Source organism: Crotalus tigris, unplaced genomic scaffold, assembly GCF_016545835.1.
Source record: "Crotalus tigris isolate CLP2741 ecotype Arizona unplaced genomic scaffold, ASM1654583v1 scf7180000021363.294534, whole genome shotgun sequence".
NCBI classification, from domain to species: Eukaryota; Metazoa; Chordata; class Lepidosauria; order Squamata; family Viperidae; genus Crotalus; species Crotalus tigris.
The window spans coordinates 37,356-54,966 of NW_024098473.1; the positions used below are offsets into that span (position 1 = coordinate 37,356).

Sequence of the window (17,611 nt, forward strand, 5' to 3'; positions counted from 1 at the left end):
TGAAGCTGTATGGAAAAACATCATCTGAAATAGAATCGCTGCTCAACACTGTCCGTATATATAGCCAAGATATTGTAATGGAGTTTGGCTTGGACAAATGTGCCACACTTACTATCAAACAAGGAAAAATAGTGAAAACTGAAGGAATCAAGATGCCCCACGAAAATAACATTAAGAGTCTGGATGAGGAAGAGTACTACAAATACTTGGGTATCCTTCAAGCTGACAATATCAAGCACACTGAAGTCAAGAAAAAGATTAGAGGTGAATACATCAAAGATTAGAGGTGAATACATTGCTGAGCGCAAAAGAATTGAGGCCTTTGAACTATGGTGCTGGAGAAGACTCCTGCGAGTCCCTTGGACTGCAAGGCGTTCAAACCGGTCAGTCCTAGAAGAGATCAACCCCGACTGCTCTTTAGAAGGCCAGATCCTGAAGTTGAAACTCAAGTACTTTGGCCACCTAATGAGAAGGAAGGACTCACTGGAGAAGAGCCTAATGCTGGGAAAGATTGAGGGCAATAGAAGAAGGGGACGACAGAGAATGAGATGGCTGGATGGAGTCACTGAAGCAGTAGGTGTGAATTTAAATGGACTCCAGAAGATGGTAGAGGACAGGAAGACCTGGAGGAACGTTGTCCATGGGGTCGCGATGGGTCGGACACGACTTCGCAATTAACAACAACATCAAGAGAGTGAAGAAGATCTTAAAGTCCAAACTCAATGGAGGAAATACCATAAAGGCAATCCACACCTGGGCAATCCCTGTCATTAGGTACACAGCTGGAATAGTGGACTGGACTCAAGCAGAACTAAAAGCAATGGATAGGCAGACCAGATAAATAATGACAATGAATCATGCCCTTCATCCACGCAGTGACATTGATAGACTTTATCTACCAAGGCAAATAGGCGGGCGTGGAATGCTACAAGTACATCAGATGGTTGAAGAAGAAAAAATGGCTTTGGAAGAATATCTGAAGAACAATGATGAAGATGCACTGAAATTAGTATATCAGGAAGGCTTACTAACTACTGGAGAGACCAAACTGGCCTACAAGAAAGACCAAATGAAGAACAGAATAGAGGCATGGGAAGACAAAGCACTACATGGCCAATACATGAAAAAAATAGCTGGGAAGGCAGATAATAACAAAACCTGGCAATGGCTAAGAGCAGGAAAATTGAAGAAAGAGACCGAGGGACTAATTCTAGCTGCACAAGACCAAGCCTTAAGGACAAATGCATACAAAGTCAAAATTGAGAAGACAGCAAAAGACAGTAAGTGCCGCCTCTGCAAAGAAGCTGAAGAAACAGTGGACCACTTGGTAAGCGGTTGAAAGAAGATTGCACAGACTGATTATAAGCAGCGGCATGACAAAGTAGCAACAATAGCGCATTGGAAGATCTGCAAAAAATATTATTTGCCTGTAAGCAAAAACTGGTGGGATCATAAAATAGAGAAAGTCATAGAAAATGATAAAATTAAACTGCTCTGGGACTTCAGAATTCAAACAGACAAGCACCTGCAACATAACACCCCAGACTTAACAATTGTCGATAAGAAAGACAAAAAAGTCTGGATAGTGGACGTGGCAGTGCCTGGAGATAGCAGAATAGAAGAGAAAGAACTGGAGAAGATAACAAAATACAAAGACCTACAAATAGAAATAGAAAGACTGTGGCAAAAGCAAGCAAGGGTAGTACCAATAGTCATAGGCTCCTTGGGTGCAATCCCAAAACAACTGGAGCACCACTTGAACACCATTGGCATTGACAAATTCGCTATTAGTCAATTGCAAAAGGCGGCCTTATTAGGAACTGCTTCCATCCTGCGACGATATCTGTAATACCATCAAACATCCACATCTGCCTATCCCAGGTCCTGGGTAAGGACTCGATAGGTAGACAAAATGCCAAATCCAGTCTGAATATCTGGCTGATTGTGCGATGATCCATATAATATAATAATAATAATAATAATAATAATAATAATAATAATAATAATAATGACAAAAAAGTCTGGAAAGTTGAGGTAGCAGTGCCTGGAGACAGCAGAATAGAAGAGAAAGAGCTGGAGAAGATAACAAAATACAAAGACCTACAAATAGAAATAGTAAGACTGTGGCAAAAACAAGCAAGGGTAGTACCAATAGTCATAGGTGCCTTGGGTGCAATCCCAAAACAACTGGAGCACCACTTGAACACCATTGGCATTGACAAATTCGCTATTAGTCAATTGCAAAAGGCGGCCTTACTAGGAACTGCTTCCATCCTGCGACGATATTTGTAATACCATCAAACATCCACATCTGCCTATCCCAGGTCCTGGGTAAGGACTTGATAGGTAGACAAAATGCCAAATCCAGTCTGAACATCTGGCTGACTGTGCAATGATGCATAATAGTAATAATAATAATAGTAATAGTAGTAATAAAAATAATAATAATAATAATGATAATGATGATGATGATGATGCTACAAGTACATCAGATGGTTGAAAAAGAAAAAATGGCTTTGGAAGAATATCTGAAGAACAATGATGAAGATGCACTGAAATTAGTATATAAGGAAGGCTTACTGAGTACTGGAGAGACCAAACTGGAAAATTGAAGAAAGAGAACGAGCGACTAATTCTGGTTGAACAAGACCAAGCCTTAAGGACAAATGCATATAAAGTCAAAATTGAGAAGGGAGCAACAGACAGTAAATGCCGCCTATGCAAAGAAGATGAAGAAACAGTGCCTACAAATAACAGGAGTCAGTAGAAACATCATAAAATTTGTGCAAAGATCGATGGCACAATGGAAGACACAGTTGCAGATCAATGGTGAGAGACTGGGAGAGGTTAATATCAAGAGAGGAATATTTCAAGGAGATTCATTATCACCATTACTATTTGTCATTGCACTGTTTCCTCTGTCAACAATACTGAATAACTCAGGACATGGCTATCAAACATCAAAAACATCTGCCGGACTATCCCATCTCCTTTACATGGATGATCTGAAACTGTATGGAAAAACATCTGAAATAGAATCGCTGCTCAACACTGTCCGTATATATAGCTAAGTTATTGTAATGGAGTTTGGCTTGGACAAATGTGCCACACTTGCTATCAAACAAGAAAAAATAGTGAAAACTGAAGGAATAAAGATGCCCCACGAAAACAACATTAAGAGTCTGGATGAGAAAGATTACTACAAATACTTGGGTATCCTTCAAGCTGACAATATCAAGCACATTGAAGTCAAGAAAAAGGTTAGAGGTGAATACATCAAGAGAGTGAAGAAGATCTTAAAGTCCAAACTCAATGGAGGAAATACCATAAAGGCAATCAACACCTGGGCAATTCCAGTCATTAGGTACACAGTTGGAATAGTGGACTGGACTCAAGCAGAACTAAAAGCAAAGGATAGAAAGACCAGAAAATAATGACAATGAATCATGCTCTTCATCCACGCAGTGACATTGATAGACTTTATCTACCAAGGCAAATAGTGGGCGTGGAATGCTACAAGTACATCAGATGGTTGAAGAAGAAAAAATGGCTTTGGAAGAATATCTGAAGAACAATGATGAAGATACACTGAAATTAGTATATCAGGAAGGCTTACTAACTACTGGAGAGACCAAACTGGCCTACAAGAAAGACCAAATGAAGAACAGAATAGAGGCATGGGAAGACAAAGCACTACATGGCCAATACATGAAAAAAATAGCTGGGAAGGCAGATAATAATAAAACCTGGCAATGGCTAAGAGCAGGAAAATTGAAGAAAGAGACCGAGGGACTAATTCTGGCTGCACAAGACCAAGCCTTAAGGAAAAATGCATACAAAGTCAAAATTGAGAAGACAGCAACAGACAGTAAGTGCCGCCTATGCAAAGAAGCTGAAGAAACAGTGGACCACTTGGTAAGCTGTTGCAAGAAGATTGCACAGACTGATTATAAGCAGCGGCATGACAAAGTAGCAACAATAGCGCATTGGAAGATCTGCAAAAAATATTATTTGCCTGTAAGCAAAAACTGGTGGGATCATAAAATAGAGAAAGTCATAGAAAATGATAAAATTAAACTGCTCTGGGACTTCAGAATTCAAACAGACAAGCACCTGCAACATAACACCCCAGACTTAACAATTGTCGATAAGAAAGACAAAAAAGTCTGGATAGTGGACGTGGCAGTGCCTGGAGATAGCAGAATAGAAGAGAAAGAACTGGAGAAGATAACAAATACAAAGACCTACAAATAGAAATAGAAAGACTGTGGCAAAAGCAAGCAAGGGTAGTACCAATAGTGATAGGCTCCTTGGGTGCAATCCCAAAACAACTGGAGCACCACTTGAACACCATTGGCATTGACAAATTCGCTATTAGTCAATTGCAAAAGGCGGCCTTATTAGGAACTGCTTCCATCCTGCGACGATATCTGTAATACCATCAAACATCAACATCTGCCTATCCCAGGTCCTGGGTAAGGACTCGATAGGTAGACAAAATGCCAAATCCAGTCTGAACATCTGGCTGACTGTGCGATGATCCATATAATAATAATAATAATAATAATAATAATAATAATAATAATAATAATGACAAAAAAGTCTGGAAAGTTGAGGTAGCAGTGCCTGGAGACAGCAGAATAGAAGAGAAAGAGCTGGAGAAGATAACAAAATACAAAGACCTACAAATAGAAATAGTAAGACTGTGGCAAAAACAAGCAAGGGTAGTACCAATAGTCATAGGTGCCTTGGGTGCAATCCCAAAACAACTGGAGCACCACTTGAACACCATTGGCATTGACAAATTCGCTATTAGTCAATTGCAAAAGGCAGCCTTACTAGGAACTGCTTCCATCCTGCGACGATATTTGTAATACCATCAAACATCCACATCTGCCTATCCCAGGTCCTGGGTAAGGACTTGATAGGTAGACAAAATGCCAAATCCAGTCTGAACATCTGGCTGACTGTGCAATGATGCATAATAGTAATAATAATAATAGTAATAGTAGTAATAAAAATAATAATAATAATAATGATAATGATGATGATGATGATGCTACAAGTACATCAGATGGTTGAAAAAGAAAAAATGGCTTTGGAAGAATATCTGAAGAACAATGATGAAGATGCACTGAAATTAGTATATAAGGAAGGCTTACTGAGTACTGGAGAGACCAAACTGGAAAATTGAAGAAAGAGAACGAGCGACTAATTCTGGTTGCACAAGACCAAGCCTTAAGGACAAATGCATATAAAGTCAAAATTGAGAAGGGAGCAACAGACAGTAAATGCCGCCTATGCAAAGAAGATGAAGAAACAGTGCCTACAAATAACAGGAGTCAGTAGAAACATCATAAAATTTGTGCAAAGATCGATGGCACAATGGAAGACACAGTTGCAGATCAATGGTGAGAAGCTGGGAGAGGTTAATATCAAGAGAGGGATATTTCAAGGAGAGTCATTATCACCATTACTATTTGTTATTGCACTGTTTCCTCTGTCAACAATACTGAATAACTCAGGACATGGCTATCAAACATCAAAAACATCTGCTAGACTATCCCACCTCCTTTACATGGATGATCTGAAACTGTATGGAAAAACATCATCTGAAATAGAATCGCTGCTCAACACTGTCCGTATATATAGCCAAGATATTGTAATGGAGTTTGGCTTGGACAAATGTGCCACACTTACTATCAAACAAGGAAAAATAGTGAAACCTGAAGGAATCAAGATGCCCCACGAAAATAACATTAAGAGTCTGGATGAGGAAGAGTACTACAAATACTTGGGTATCCTTCAAGCTGACAATATCAAGCACATTGAAGTCAAGAAAAAGATTAGAGGTGAATACATCAAGAGAGTGAAGAAGATCTTAAAGTCCAAACTCAATGGAGGAAATACCATAAAGGCAATCAACACCTGGGCAATTCCAGTCATTAGGTACACAGCTGGAATAGTGGACTGGACTCAAGCAGAACTAAAAGCAATGTATAGGAAGACCAGAAAAATAATGACAATGAATCATGCCCTTCATCCACGCAGGGACATTGACAGACTTTATCTACCAAGACAAATGGTGGGCGTGGAATGCTAGAAGTACATCAGATGGTTGAAGAAGAAAAAATGGCTTTGGAAGAATATTTGAAGAACAATGATGAAGATGCACTGAAATTAGTATATCAGGAAGGCTTACTAACTACTGGAGAGACCAAACTGGCCTACAAGAAAGACCAAATGAAGAACAGAATAGAGGCATGGAAGACAAAGCACTACATGGCCAATACATGAAAAAATAGCTGGGAAAGCAGATAATAACAAAACCTGGCAATGGCTAAGAGCAGGAAAAGTGAAGAAAGAGACCGAGGGACTAATTCTGGCTGCACAAGACCAAGCCTTAAGGACAAATGCATACAAAGTCAAAATTGAGAAGACAGCAACAGACAGTAAGTGCCGCCTACGCAAAGAAGCTGAAGAAACAGTGGACCACTTGGTAAGCTGTTGCAAGAAGATTGCACAAACTGATTACAAGCAGCAGCATGACAAAGTAGCAACAATGGTGCATTGGAAGATCTGCAAAAAAATATCATTTGCCTGTAAGCAAAAACTGGTGGGATCATAAAATAGAGAAAGTCATAGAAAATGATAAAATTAAACTGCTCTGGGACTTCAGATTTCAAACAGACAAGCACCTGCAACATAACACCCCAGACTTAACAATTGTCGATAAGAAAGACAAAAAAGTCTGGATAGTGGACGTGCCAGTGCCTGGAGATAGCAGAATAGAAGAGAAAGAACTGGAGAAGATAACAAAATACAAAGACCTACAAATAGAAATAGAAAGACTGTGGCAAAAGCAAGCAAGGGTAGTACCAATAGTGATAGGCTTCTTGGGTGCAATCCCAAAACAACTGGAGCACCACTTGAACACCATTGGCATTGACAAATTCGCTATTAGTCAATTGCAAAAGGCGGCCTTACTAGGAACTGCTTCCATCCTGAGACGATATCTGTAATACCATCAAACATCCACATCTGCCTATCCCAGGTCCTGGGTAAGGACTCGATAGGTAGACAAAATGGCAAATCCAGTCTGAACATCTGGCTGACTGTGCGATGATCCATAATAATAATAATAAAGTTGGAAGGGACCTTGGAGGTCATCTAGTCCAATCCCCTGCTCAGGCAGGAAACCCTACACCATTTCGGACAAATGGCTGGCCAGTTTTTTCTTAAACACTTCCAGTGTTGGATCATTTATCACTTCTGGAGGCAGGTTGTTCCATTCGTTATTTGTTCTAACTGTCAGGAAGTTTCCCCTTAGTTCTAGGTTGCTTCTCTCGATTAGTTTTCATCTGTTGCTTCTTGTCCAGCCCTCAGGCGCTTTGGAGAATAGCTTGACTGCCTCTTCTTTGTGACATCCCCTGAGATATTGGAACACTATCATGTCCCCCTTTGTCCTTCTCTTCATTAAACTAAACATACCCATTTCCAGCAACCGTTCCTCATATGTTTTAGCCTCCAGTCCCCTAATCATCTTTGTTCCTCTTCTCTGTACTCTTTCTAGAGTCTCAGCACCTTTTTTACATTGTGGTGACCAAAACTGGGTGCAGTATTCCAAGTGTGGCCTTACCAAGGCATTGTAAAGTGGTATTAATACTTCATGTGATCTTGATTCTATCCCTCTGTTAATGCAGCCCATCACTGAGTTGGCTTTTTTGGCAGCTGCAGCACACTACTGGCTCATATTTAAGTGATTGTCCCCTAGGACTCCAAGGTCCCTCTCACAGTTACTACTATTGAGCAAGGCACCCCCTATACGCTGCCTGTACATTTGGTTCCCCTTGCTCAAATGCAGAACCTTACTTTTTTCACCATTGAACTTCATTTTGTTAGATAGCACCCTGTGATCAAGTCTGTCCAGATCCTTCTATATCTTAAGCCTGTCTTCTGGAGTGTTGGCTATTCCTGCCAGCTTGGTGTCATCTGCAAATTTGATGAGTTCCCCGTCTATCCCCTCGTATATAATCTTTAAACTTAAGTATAGTAGCAAAATCATTAAAGAAAAAAAAAACTTGTAGTTACTGAATTTTATCCTTAATCTAGGGGAGTGAAGATGACAGTGAACAAGGTAATACTGTAGGCAAAATAGGTTTTGAAAGCTTTATTTCAAAGCTTTATTCATATGTTTCAGATCATGTTTAGAATTAAATTTCAAGTTGGAAAATTCTTACATTTTCCAAATGAAGAGGTATTTTGAGAAGCTAGAGAGTAAATTGGAACTACATGCAAAATATTTATAATGTGATCAATCACTTTTTCCATCTGATTTTATCCTTTTATTCTTTTAACTAATCTGAAATTTCATAGTATTTGAATTTTAAAAGAAGAGTGACCCCATTTTCATTCAAATAGAAACTAAACAGAAAATCACAAATATCCAATAAATTTTACATTAAGAATTTTTTTCAAGATGTATTCATCCTTTGACATGATAAAATTAATGTGTCATATTAAGTTTAATTTATTTCAGTTGACCAACTCTAACTTAACCAAATCTGCTTCCTGAACCAAAATAAATTGTTCTTTTGATTTTCCCTTTTAGCTTTTTGAGAAATAGTTCTTGGAGAAATAATTATATGTTCGGGAAAAAAGATACCAACTAGGGATGTGTGTACAAATTTCAAAAATAATGTTTACTTGCCAAAACAACAACACTGTATTTCCTAGCTGGCATCAAGAAAATATCCAACTAGGAAGTAAAATTATGAAGCTGAAAAGGATGTTCTTTTTTTCAAAATTCCAGGAATTTCAGGTAACTTGGGACACAAGAATAGGGTTGTATTGCTATCTATTCAGTCTCTAGCTGATAAAGCTGGGAACTGCAGTTATGAAGTACAAATAAGAAGAAAATGTCATTTGACAGTATTTTGTTGTCATTCTGGTTTAATTTGTTTTTTTGCCAAGAAACACAGTTACAGTTCTGCCATCACACTAGAAACTTATTCAAAGATCATGATTAAGACTTATATTAATTTAGAAAGTTGAGAACAAAAAAAAACACATTTTAGAGGGAAATATTTAAAAAAAACATATTTAAATATGCAAATTAATTTGGAAGTGATAAGAAACAGAAGTACAAGTGAGCAGACCTCTGACATAGACAGAAACAGATTGATTCATCTGTTCTGACCTTTGTATTACCCAGTAATCCCTAAACACTTCCAAGATCATTATTATGTTAGCAGGTAGTGTTATATTAAGATAGCAGGATAAACATTCAGGAGCTTTTTTAATTTTGGCACTCACTTGCCAACTGTGATAATCATCAGTCAAACTGAGTCAAAACATCTGATGGCAGCTTTAATGTTACAATGATATTTTTACTGTAGGATGGATTAATAATACAGCTTAAAAAGGAAAATCGGGGTAATGGATCAAATACATCTTTAGCTGTTGAGACACCTATAACAATGCTATGGATCAAGAGAAGACAATAATAACATATTTTACAAATAAACCCTCTCTTGTAATGCACATAATAGATTTTCTTTAGTTTACAACAAGGATTCCTAAACTTTTTGTCGTCACATCTTCCTTTAATGTAATCTTAATGTACACAATTCTCTCAAAATTCTAAAATCCAAAATGAACACAAATGAACAATGCAAACAATACAATGAAACTTTGGAAAAGGTGGACTTATTAAAACAATTTAAAATGGTAGCCATTTAAAATTATTATATGAGAGTCATGATAATTTAATTAATTAATGTTCTATTAGCCCACCCTTTTTTAAAGACACCCCAGTTTTAAGCTAGTATATCTTGTGTTAATGTTTTTGCCTGATTAATTATACATAATATAATTAATGATTTTGTTTTGTCTCTTTTTGATCTTCTTCCAATAGTGTATCAATTGGATATTCATATTTATTATTTTTGCTAATAATAATATATTGTATTTATTTAAATTCATATAATTTTATATAATTTGGAAAACATAGTATAATTTATGTTTTTTCTTAACTCTGTGTTTAGTATGACTTGTCCAATGCATTTATTCCAAAGGCTCTCCTTAATGATTCTTTGACTTCCTTATTTCTAAAGCTATATATTATAGGGTTCAGCAGTGGATTGATAACAGAATAAAATACAGAAATTAACTTATCATGCTCTGGTGAGTAACTGGATTTTGGCTTCATATATATGAACATCCCTGACCCATAATAGATTATCACCACTGTCAAATGAGAAGAGCATGTTGAAAAGGTTTTCCATCTGCCACTAATGCTGTGGATCCTCATTATTGCAGCAATAATATAGCCATATGAAATCAGAATCAAGATAAAGGGCAGCATTAGTGTGCCTAGGCCCCCAACTAACATTAATAATTCATTTAAAGAGGTATTAGTGCAAATCATGTGCAGTAAAACAGGAGCCTCACAGAAAACATGGTTAATGACATATGGGGCACAAAGTGGAGGCAAAGAAAGATAGAGTGGGACAACAGAAACTAGAAAGCTAGCAGTCCAAGAAGCAGCTAAAATTCTAATACAGGATTGGATATTCATTATTATGGTGTAACGCAGGGGGTGACACACTGCTAAAAAGCGGTCAAAAGCCATCACAGCCAGTAGGATACATTCTGCTGCTCCCATAAAGAGAGAAATATATGTTTGTGCCATGCACATGTGATAGGATATGCTTTTCTTAGTCAATATCATGTTGGACAACATTTTGGGGATCACAGCAGTGGTATAGCAAAGGTTAAGAAATGCCAGATTTTGAAGGAAAAAGTACATGGGAGTGTGCAAATGTGAATCTGTAGCAGCCAGTATAATGATACCAATATTGCCAAGCAGGATAAGGAGATAGATGAGGAGGAAGATGGCAAAAAGCACTGGCTCCAACATGGGGTAATCCGAAAATCCCAAAAGAACAAATTCCCAGACTTCAGTTTGATTCATTTGGTTCACTGTATTCCATTGAATGTAGTTATTGAGAAAACTTGGAAAATAACAAGGAAAAAAAAAGTCAGCATGAAAAATAAAGAATTTGTTATGATTGGGGAGGGGGTGGTGGAAAGCAGGGGTTCTACCATTATGGAACATAACTTAAGACCAAATCATTGATTAATGGAAATATTTTCTTCAGTGCATGTTTATAGAAACTGAATGTGCCTTTCAACCTATGGAGTCATTCAACATACCGATTGTTTGCATTCTAATTTGCAGAAATGGCATTGAGTTCAATACTGCAAAGCATAGCACAGATGCCATAATAACAAAGAGAAACAGCAAAGGGAGAAAGAGGCAACAATGGAAAGAAGAAGAAAGGAAGCTGGAGTATTTATTTCATTTGTATATGCTTCCCACTATATTGTTAATTCATAACTGACACAGTCCATGAATTTCAGTAAGGGCTATTGATTTAATCTGGATCCAAAACAGCAACTTTGTTCATTTAGACAGATAAAAGCAGAAACTATGTTACCTTAATGTATTTACTTACCTATAGTCTGATCTTGCATTATATTTTCATTTTTTTTCTTGGCATGTTTACATGGAAATAAGTCTAACTATATTAAGAGGCTTCTCTCTCCGCCCCCAAAAAATTGCATGTAAGATTGCAATCTTCTTTCCATGAGATAATAAAACTGTTTTTCCAAACTTATCCACGAACAGCATTTTTTTAAAAAAATCCTCTACAATAAAAAAAGAAAAACAGTATGCACAATAAAATTGCAATATTCTCATTGATAGTTAATACAGCATCAGCTTAGCTATTTTCCATCTTTTTCCACTTCCCTGTACAAATTGCAATTGGCAATTTCTTTTGGTCCTCTTTTTGTTTAATATTACTAAATAGTTACTTCTTCTATTCATAGACCAAACTTTTGGCAAAATTAGAGCAAGAGATTAATAATCCTTTAATTTTTTTATTTAGTCCTTTTATATATTTTTGAACCAAATTGTTCATATACATTTGTCTCTGAGTGTCAAACTATTAAAAATATGTGCCATGGCATAAATCTAATGCATTTTTCTGAAAGCAACTTATGATTAAACATTAGTCAAACTCATACTATTGTTATGGGGGAAGAGAGCTGCTTCAAATATTTTATGTAGCAGGGATGGGCAACTAATCCTGCTCCAATTGTTGCTGGATTAAAGTTACAGGAAATTTTATTTACCTTTGTCATTGCTATTAGTTGAAGATAGATAAGAAATGATGAAAATAATGATGATGGTAGTAGCTAATGGTGGTTACAGTTCTGCCCTAGGTACTTGCCCTAGGTACTTGTGTTACCAGAGTTATTGCTATGTAGTCAGACTTATTGCTATGATGTTTCAAAATCAAGACAAGTTGCAAAAATCAGCTATATGTGAGCTTTCAAAAGCAAATTATATTATATCAGGGTTTATTTTCTTTCTTTCAGTCTTTTTCTCCCTTTCACCTTCATGGTTATTAATTCAATATATGTATATTGAATTCAATATATATAAATCAAGGCATTAAGTATATTAATTATTTATAACAAAGAACACACATATTATACTTATGGACACCATAGACTATGAGACAATTTCACTAATAATTTTATAATTTTAAGCTGAAAAGTTACTTGTATATTTTAACAGAAACTGAGAGAGAAGAGGAAAAGGAAGCACAGAATATTTAGCATACTCCTAAAATCAATTAGCATTAAATCATCTATTAAGTACCCTCAAATACGACTGACTTCTTATAGCATTCTATTTAAGATACTTATTTAAGTATCTAAGGAAATAAATAGAACTGGATTAAATAATGCAATTTACCCACATATTGTCATATCAGTAATATATGGATTCAGAAGATGTCACTAAAAACTCTTGCATATGACAACTTTATTATTATAGTAAGAAACCCTCAGGTGTCCAATTAATTTTATCTAAATTCAAAGGAGATTCAGCAAAACTCTCTCTGATTCTCCCTCACCCCCGCTGTCCAGATTCATAGGATTAATAAATATGGATTAAGAATACCAATGAATTCTAGATTGCTTCTCTTTTAAAATTATTTCAAGGCTTCACTATTGAAAAGAAATTTTATGTCTATCAAAGATCCCTTTTGAATAGATACAGTGGAAGAGCAGAGCATAAAATATGATATATAGTGCTGCATTTTGTAGTAAATCAGTTTAAAACTATATTTTTTGAAAAGCAACATTGCTCATAAAATCCCATAATGCTTCTTTGAATATTGAGGGTCATCAGATGTACAAATAAAGAATATGTCATGGTCAATGCAATAGAAAATATAGTATCTTAATTATATTTTGCAACTGTAGGAGGTGATCAGGCTAAGCCCAAAGGTGGAGTCAAATACATTATCAGTTTGGAATCTCTATGTCCTCATAAGAAACCTAATTCTCCCCCTCCCCCAAAATCTGTTTACTCTTATCTGGGATCAATTTGCCTTGACCATTAGTGTTATGTCCTGGGCCTGTGATTGACAGAGCAGGTGCAGGAAGCTGCAGTGAGACCCGGACAGATCATGTGGACTTCCCAGGCTGTCTCTAGCCTATTGAGCATGCGCAGAGCAGGAAAATATATTGCATTTATTGGCTGATGCTGTTCCCTGCAAAAAGTATAAAAGGGATCAGCGCCATTTTGTGTTGTTCTGTTAAAGCTAAAATAAAGAAGTATCTGTTGTTACTCCTGCCTTGTTTCAATGCCTTATCAACACAAAGAACAGAACAATTAGCAGTTCAGATTCTTGTGTATAGCTGGCATGAAATAAATTTGTAATACTTTTGAACTGTATCCTGGTTCCTGACTTCTTGAACCTGACAGTAAATTCTCAAGATCTCCCAAATGTAAATTTACCAAGCAAAAGCATGGTTATTTGTATAATAAGTCAGTACAAAAATAAGCAGAAATTATTGACAAATTATAAAGAGGGATAAGGAAACTGATGTTTGGTAAAAATAAGTCAATATACAAAGTGGCATGGTGGTCTAGTGGTGAAGACTCTCACCTCCCACTTGGAATGTTAAGAGTTCAATCCTAGGTAGCAGCAGATGTTTTTCTCCTAAGGTGCAAAGAAAAACATATCTGTTGTGAACTCTGCAGGGTGTCAAGAAGGGCATCCAGCCAGTAAACACTCAGGTCCATCCAGTCATCCTGACTCTATCCCAAATTAAGGGATTACAAGGTTGTAAAAAGAGAGTGTAAAATAAATCTATATAGTTTTTTTAAAAAAAGAATTCAGAAAAGTAATATATTTCTGTCAGAATCAAAGCATTTTAAAAATTCAGCATAGAATCACATATTATAGATGACATATCTGGCATTAATTCATTTAAAATAAATACATTTTAATAAAATACATCAATAATGTCACAAAGAATATATACTTATTATGTATAATAGGTATAGTATAATACAGTACATCTGTGTAGCATAAAATCAAGGCAAGATAAATGGGTTAGATTTTTTTCACAATGTACAATTCTATGTATTTGGCATTTAATTAGCTGCTTTTTATCAATTATTACACTTAGAGAAGTAGTTTAGATGCCATGTACTGTATATTTTGAATATTTTAAAAAACTGCAAAAATGATACTGCACAAGCTTTGTTGTATTGCTTAAACTCATTTTTATTTCAGAAAGCTAGTTAACATGAATAATTGTCATCTCTATTAATATCCATGAGATTTTATCAAGGTAGAAATTGTAGAAATGGACAACATTTGTGAAAGGACTAAATGGAGTTTCAAATAGATCCTTTGAGGCAATGAAGTTTTGATTAATGTGATCTGCTGTATAGGAACACCACACAATGAGTTTATGAATCCAAGAAACAACTCTCCTTGAATAAATATTTTAAAGAAACTTCTGTGCATTTATAAGATCCTATTTGCAGATAAAATGGGATTCAAGCAAAATTGAGCCAATGCTGATGTTCTGATCTAAGGTGTCAAAATGGACTAATTTCACCTGAATTAAAGAGTTTAGACATGGACTAAATTTGTGAAATGGCTGTGCAGAGTTTCATAATGGTACCTTACTTTAAAAACATTTTGAAGTAGAAAGCTAAACCAACTTAGCCCACACTGATGCTTTTATAGCAGTGTTGACATGGCAAATTCAGTTTTCTAGACAGGGTTAGAATTAGCCCTAATTTTAATCATGATTTAGAAAGTTCAGGAAAAGAAAATGACTTTTCTTTCTTTTAAAAATATATGATGTAAAGGAGAAAGTCTTCCACGGGGTATATCCCCACTGCCAACTGATAACACTCCCTCATTTGCCACATAAGCAATGGAATCAGATCCCCTTATAATATTAAAATTATCATTTAGACCATGAATTTTAGAGTAATAAATTGACTTTATTTTATTTTGAAAGACATTTTCTTTAGAACATCTCTCAACACCTCTTTCATCTGCTCATTTCTTAGACTGAAGATGAAAGGGTTCAGGAAGGGTGTCAGGATGCCAGAGAAAATGGTCAAGGCTTTGTTTAGGCTCATACTGTCACTCTGAGATGGTCTCACATAAACAAAAATGGAGATTCCATAGCCCATGGAGACAACAGTGAAATGTGACGCACAAGTACCAAAGGCCTTCTTCCTGCCCTCTGCAGATGGAATCTTGACAATGGTGCTAATTATGTAGATGTAAGATGTAGCAGTGAATGAAAGAGAGCCAAGCAGTAGAATCAAGGATACCAGGAAATCCACCACCTCAATCATAGTTATATCCTGACAGGAAAGATGCAATAACGGTGCACTGTCACAGAAAAAGTGATTAATAACATTATTACAGTAAGTTAGCCTGGCTTTTAATACAGTAGATAAGAACACCGAGAAGAAGCCACCAATCCAAGATCCAATCACTATCTTAACACAAACTTTGCCACTCATAAGGATGGGATAGCTAAGGGGATAGCAGATGGCCATGTAGCGGTCAAAGGACATAGCAGCAAAAAGAATGAACTCTGTAGAACCCATGAAAAAATAGAAATATGATTGAATGAAGCAGCCAACAAAGGAAATCGTTTTTCTTTCAGACAGAAGATTGGCCAGCATTTTAGGCATCACAGATGTCGTCATGAATATCTCAATGGCAGATAGATTGCTGAGGAAAAAATACATTGGGATTTGAAGACGATGATCAGTGCAAATCAATGCAATTATGAGTGCATTCCCGAGCACTGTCACTACATAAATAAGGAGGAAAACCATAAAGAGGATGATTTCCAAACTTGGTTCAAAGTTAAGTCCAAGCAAAAATATTTCTCTGACAATGGTCACATTCCGTACTTCCATGATACAGTTTCTGAAGGAAACAAAGAATGAACATTTTAAAACAGTCCACTATGAAAGCATTCAGAAAGTCTATCAGGATGCCAGAGAAAATAATATTTTTTATGCTCATACTGTCACTATGAATTAGCCATAGTGAATCTATCACAATGTGAAATTTGATAAAGATGGCTTCTTAATGAGTTATTATTAATAAGTGTTACATCTTTTTCTTTAAAAAAGTTTACAACCTCTGAGTTTACAAACTCTGTAGGTTTATGTGAAATTTGTTTATTCCACAGTCACCTGAATTAAAATCTTTGGAGAATAAAAGAATGTGAATATGAATTATTTTTGCAATTATTTGAAGCAATGTTTTATTATTTCCTTATGTTCAAAAATTGGCAGTAACTATTTTCTGGAAGGTTATACATCCAGGAAATCAGTTCAAAATATTAAGCTTTGGCTTCTGCCATATTTCCTAAGTGACAATCTGGTATTCTGACAAAACTGGCAAAATCTGATGGGGATTTGGTTAAAATAATTGCCATAACATTTATTGACACTTTAGACATTAAAATGGTCTACCAGGAAAAAAACAACCAACAGATTTACTTTTATTATGCAGGACCTCTTTTTGAGATAGATAGACAGACAGACAGACACACACAGAGAGAGAGAGAGAGAGACAGAGGCTTGCCTCCCACTTGGAAGGTTAAGAATTCAATAGGTAGTTGCAAAGTTTCTCTCCTAGAGTGCAAAGAAAAAAATATTTATTGCAACTCTGCAGAGGAGAGGGCATCCAATTAGTAAATGCTCAGCTACATCCATTCATCCTGACTCTACTTCAAATAGGGTCTAGAGGCTCATAAAGGGAGTTTATTAGCAAAAATCTTGGGACTGACAACTATATACATTGGATTTTTGAGTAATGCATTCCTTCCATGTACTTTTATTTTCATTCCTGTAAAATTGGATGGATTTTCAATTATTTAATCTCATTCCACATTTAGCAAGGGTCAGACAAACAGAAATTAGTAACATTTACAGCTATAGAAATTTGATAAAAAAGGTTAAGCATATCAAACTGCTAAGAATAATGTACATTTGGTCTTACCTGAAATACAGGAAGTTGGAGCAATGTATAGCATGACAAATTCTTTTGTTCATAAACTCTATGCTGTCATCTTTCCCTGGGGATGTTTCTTTTCTAAAGAACTTTAACTCTAGGGTAAATCAACTAAGGAAAAGTAAACAATTTATCTTAATTACAATATGCACCACAAATAAGACTAAACAGTGTTTTTT

The 17,611-nt window shown here is 36.0% G+C and overlaps 2 protein-coding genes across 4 annotated transcripts; both read right to left on the bottom strand.

Moving 5' to 3' along the window:
* Window positions 1–9,356: 9,356 nt before the first annotated feature.
* Window positions 9,357–12,853, bottom strand: LOC120296624 (olfactory receptor 2G3-like). Of its 3 annotated transcripts, none has more exons than XM_039318458.1 (3): window positions 12,834–12,853; window positions 11,520–11,712; window positions 9,357–11,015 (listed from the first exon to the last, which is right to left on the bottom strand). In XM_039318458.1, the coding sequence occupies exon 3, from the start codon at window positions 10,973–10,975 to the stop codon at window positions 10,043–10,045; it is 933 nt and encodes a 310-aa protein (XP_039174392.1). In that variant the 5' UTR covers window positions 10,976–11,015; window positions 11,520–11,712; window positions 12,834–12,853; the 3' UTR covers window positions 9,357–10,042. The 3 variants fall into 3 exon arrangements, with proteins under 3 accessions (XP_039174392.1, XP_039174390.1, XP_039174393.1); XM_039318456.1 differs by lacking the exon at window positions 12,834–12,853 and adding an exon at window positions 12,202–12,815; XM_039318459.1 differs by lacking the exon at window positions 12,834–12,853 and adding an exon at window positions 12,734–12,757.
* A 2,514-nt stretch (window positions 12,854–15,367) lies between these two features.
* Window positions 15,368–17,319, bottom strand: LOC120296605 (olfactory receptor 6M1-like). Its single transcript, XM_039318419.1, has one exon. The coding sequence runs from the start codon at window positions 16,325–16,327 to the stop codon at window positions 15,389–15,391; it is 939 nt and encodes a 312-aa protein (XP_039174353.1). The 5' UTR covers window positions 16,328–17,319; the 3' UTR covers window positions 15,368–15,388.
* Window positions 17,320–17,611: the final 292 nt, after the last annotated feature.

What these genes read in the sequence shown, in the direction of transcription:
- LOC120296624 (XM_039318458.1), bottom strand. Translation starts at nt 10,975, where the DNA reads ATGAATCAAACTGAAGTCTGGGAATTTGTTCTTTTGGGATTTTCGGAT.
- LOC120296605 (XM_039318419.1), bottom strand. Translation starts at nt 16,327, where the DNA reads ATGGAAGTACGGAATGTGACCATTGTCAGAGAAATATTTTTGCTTGGA.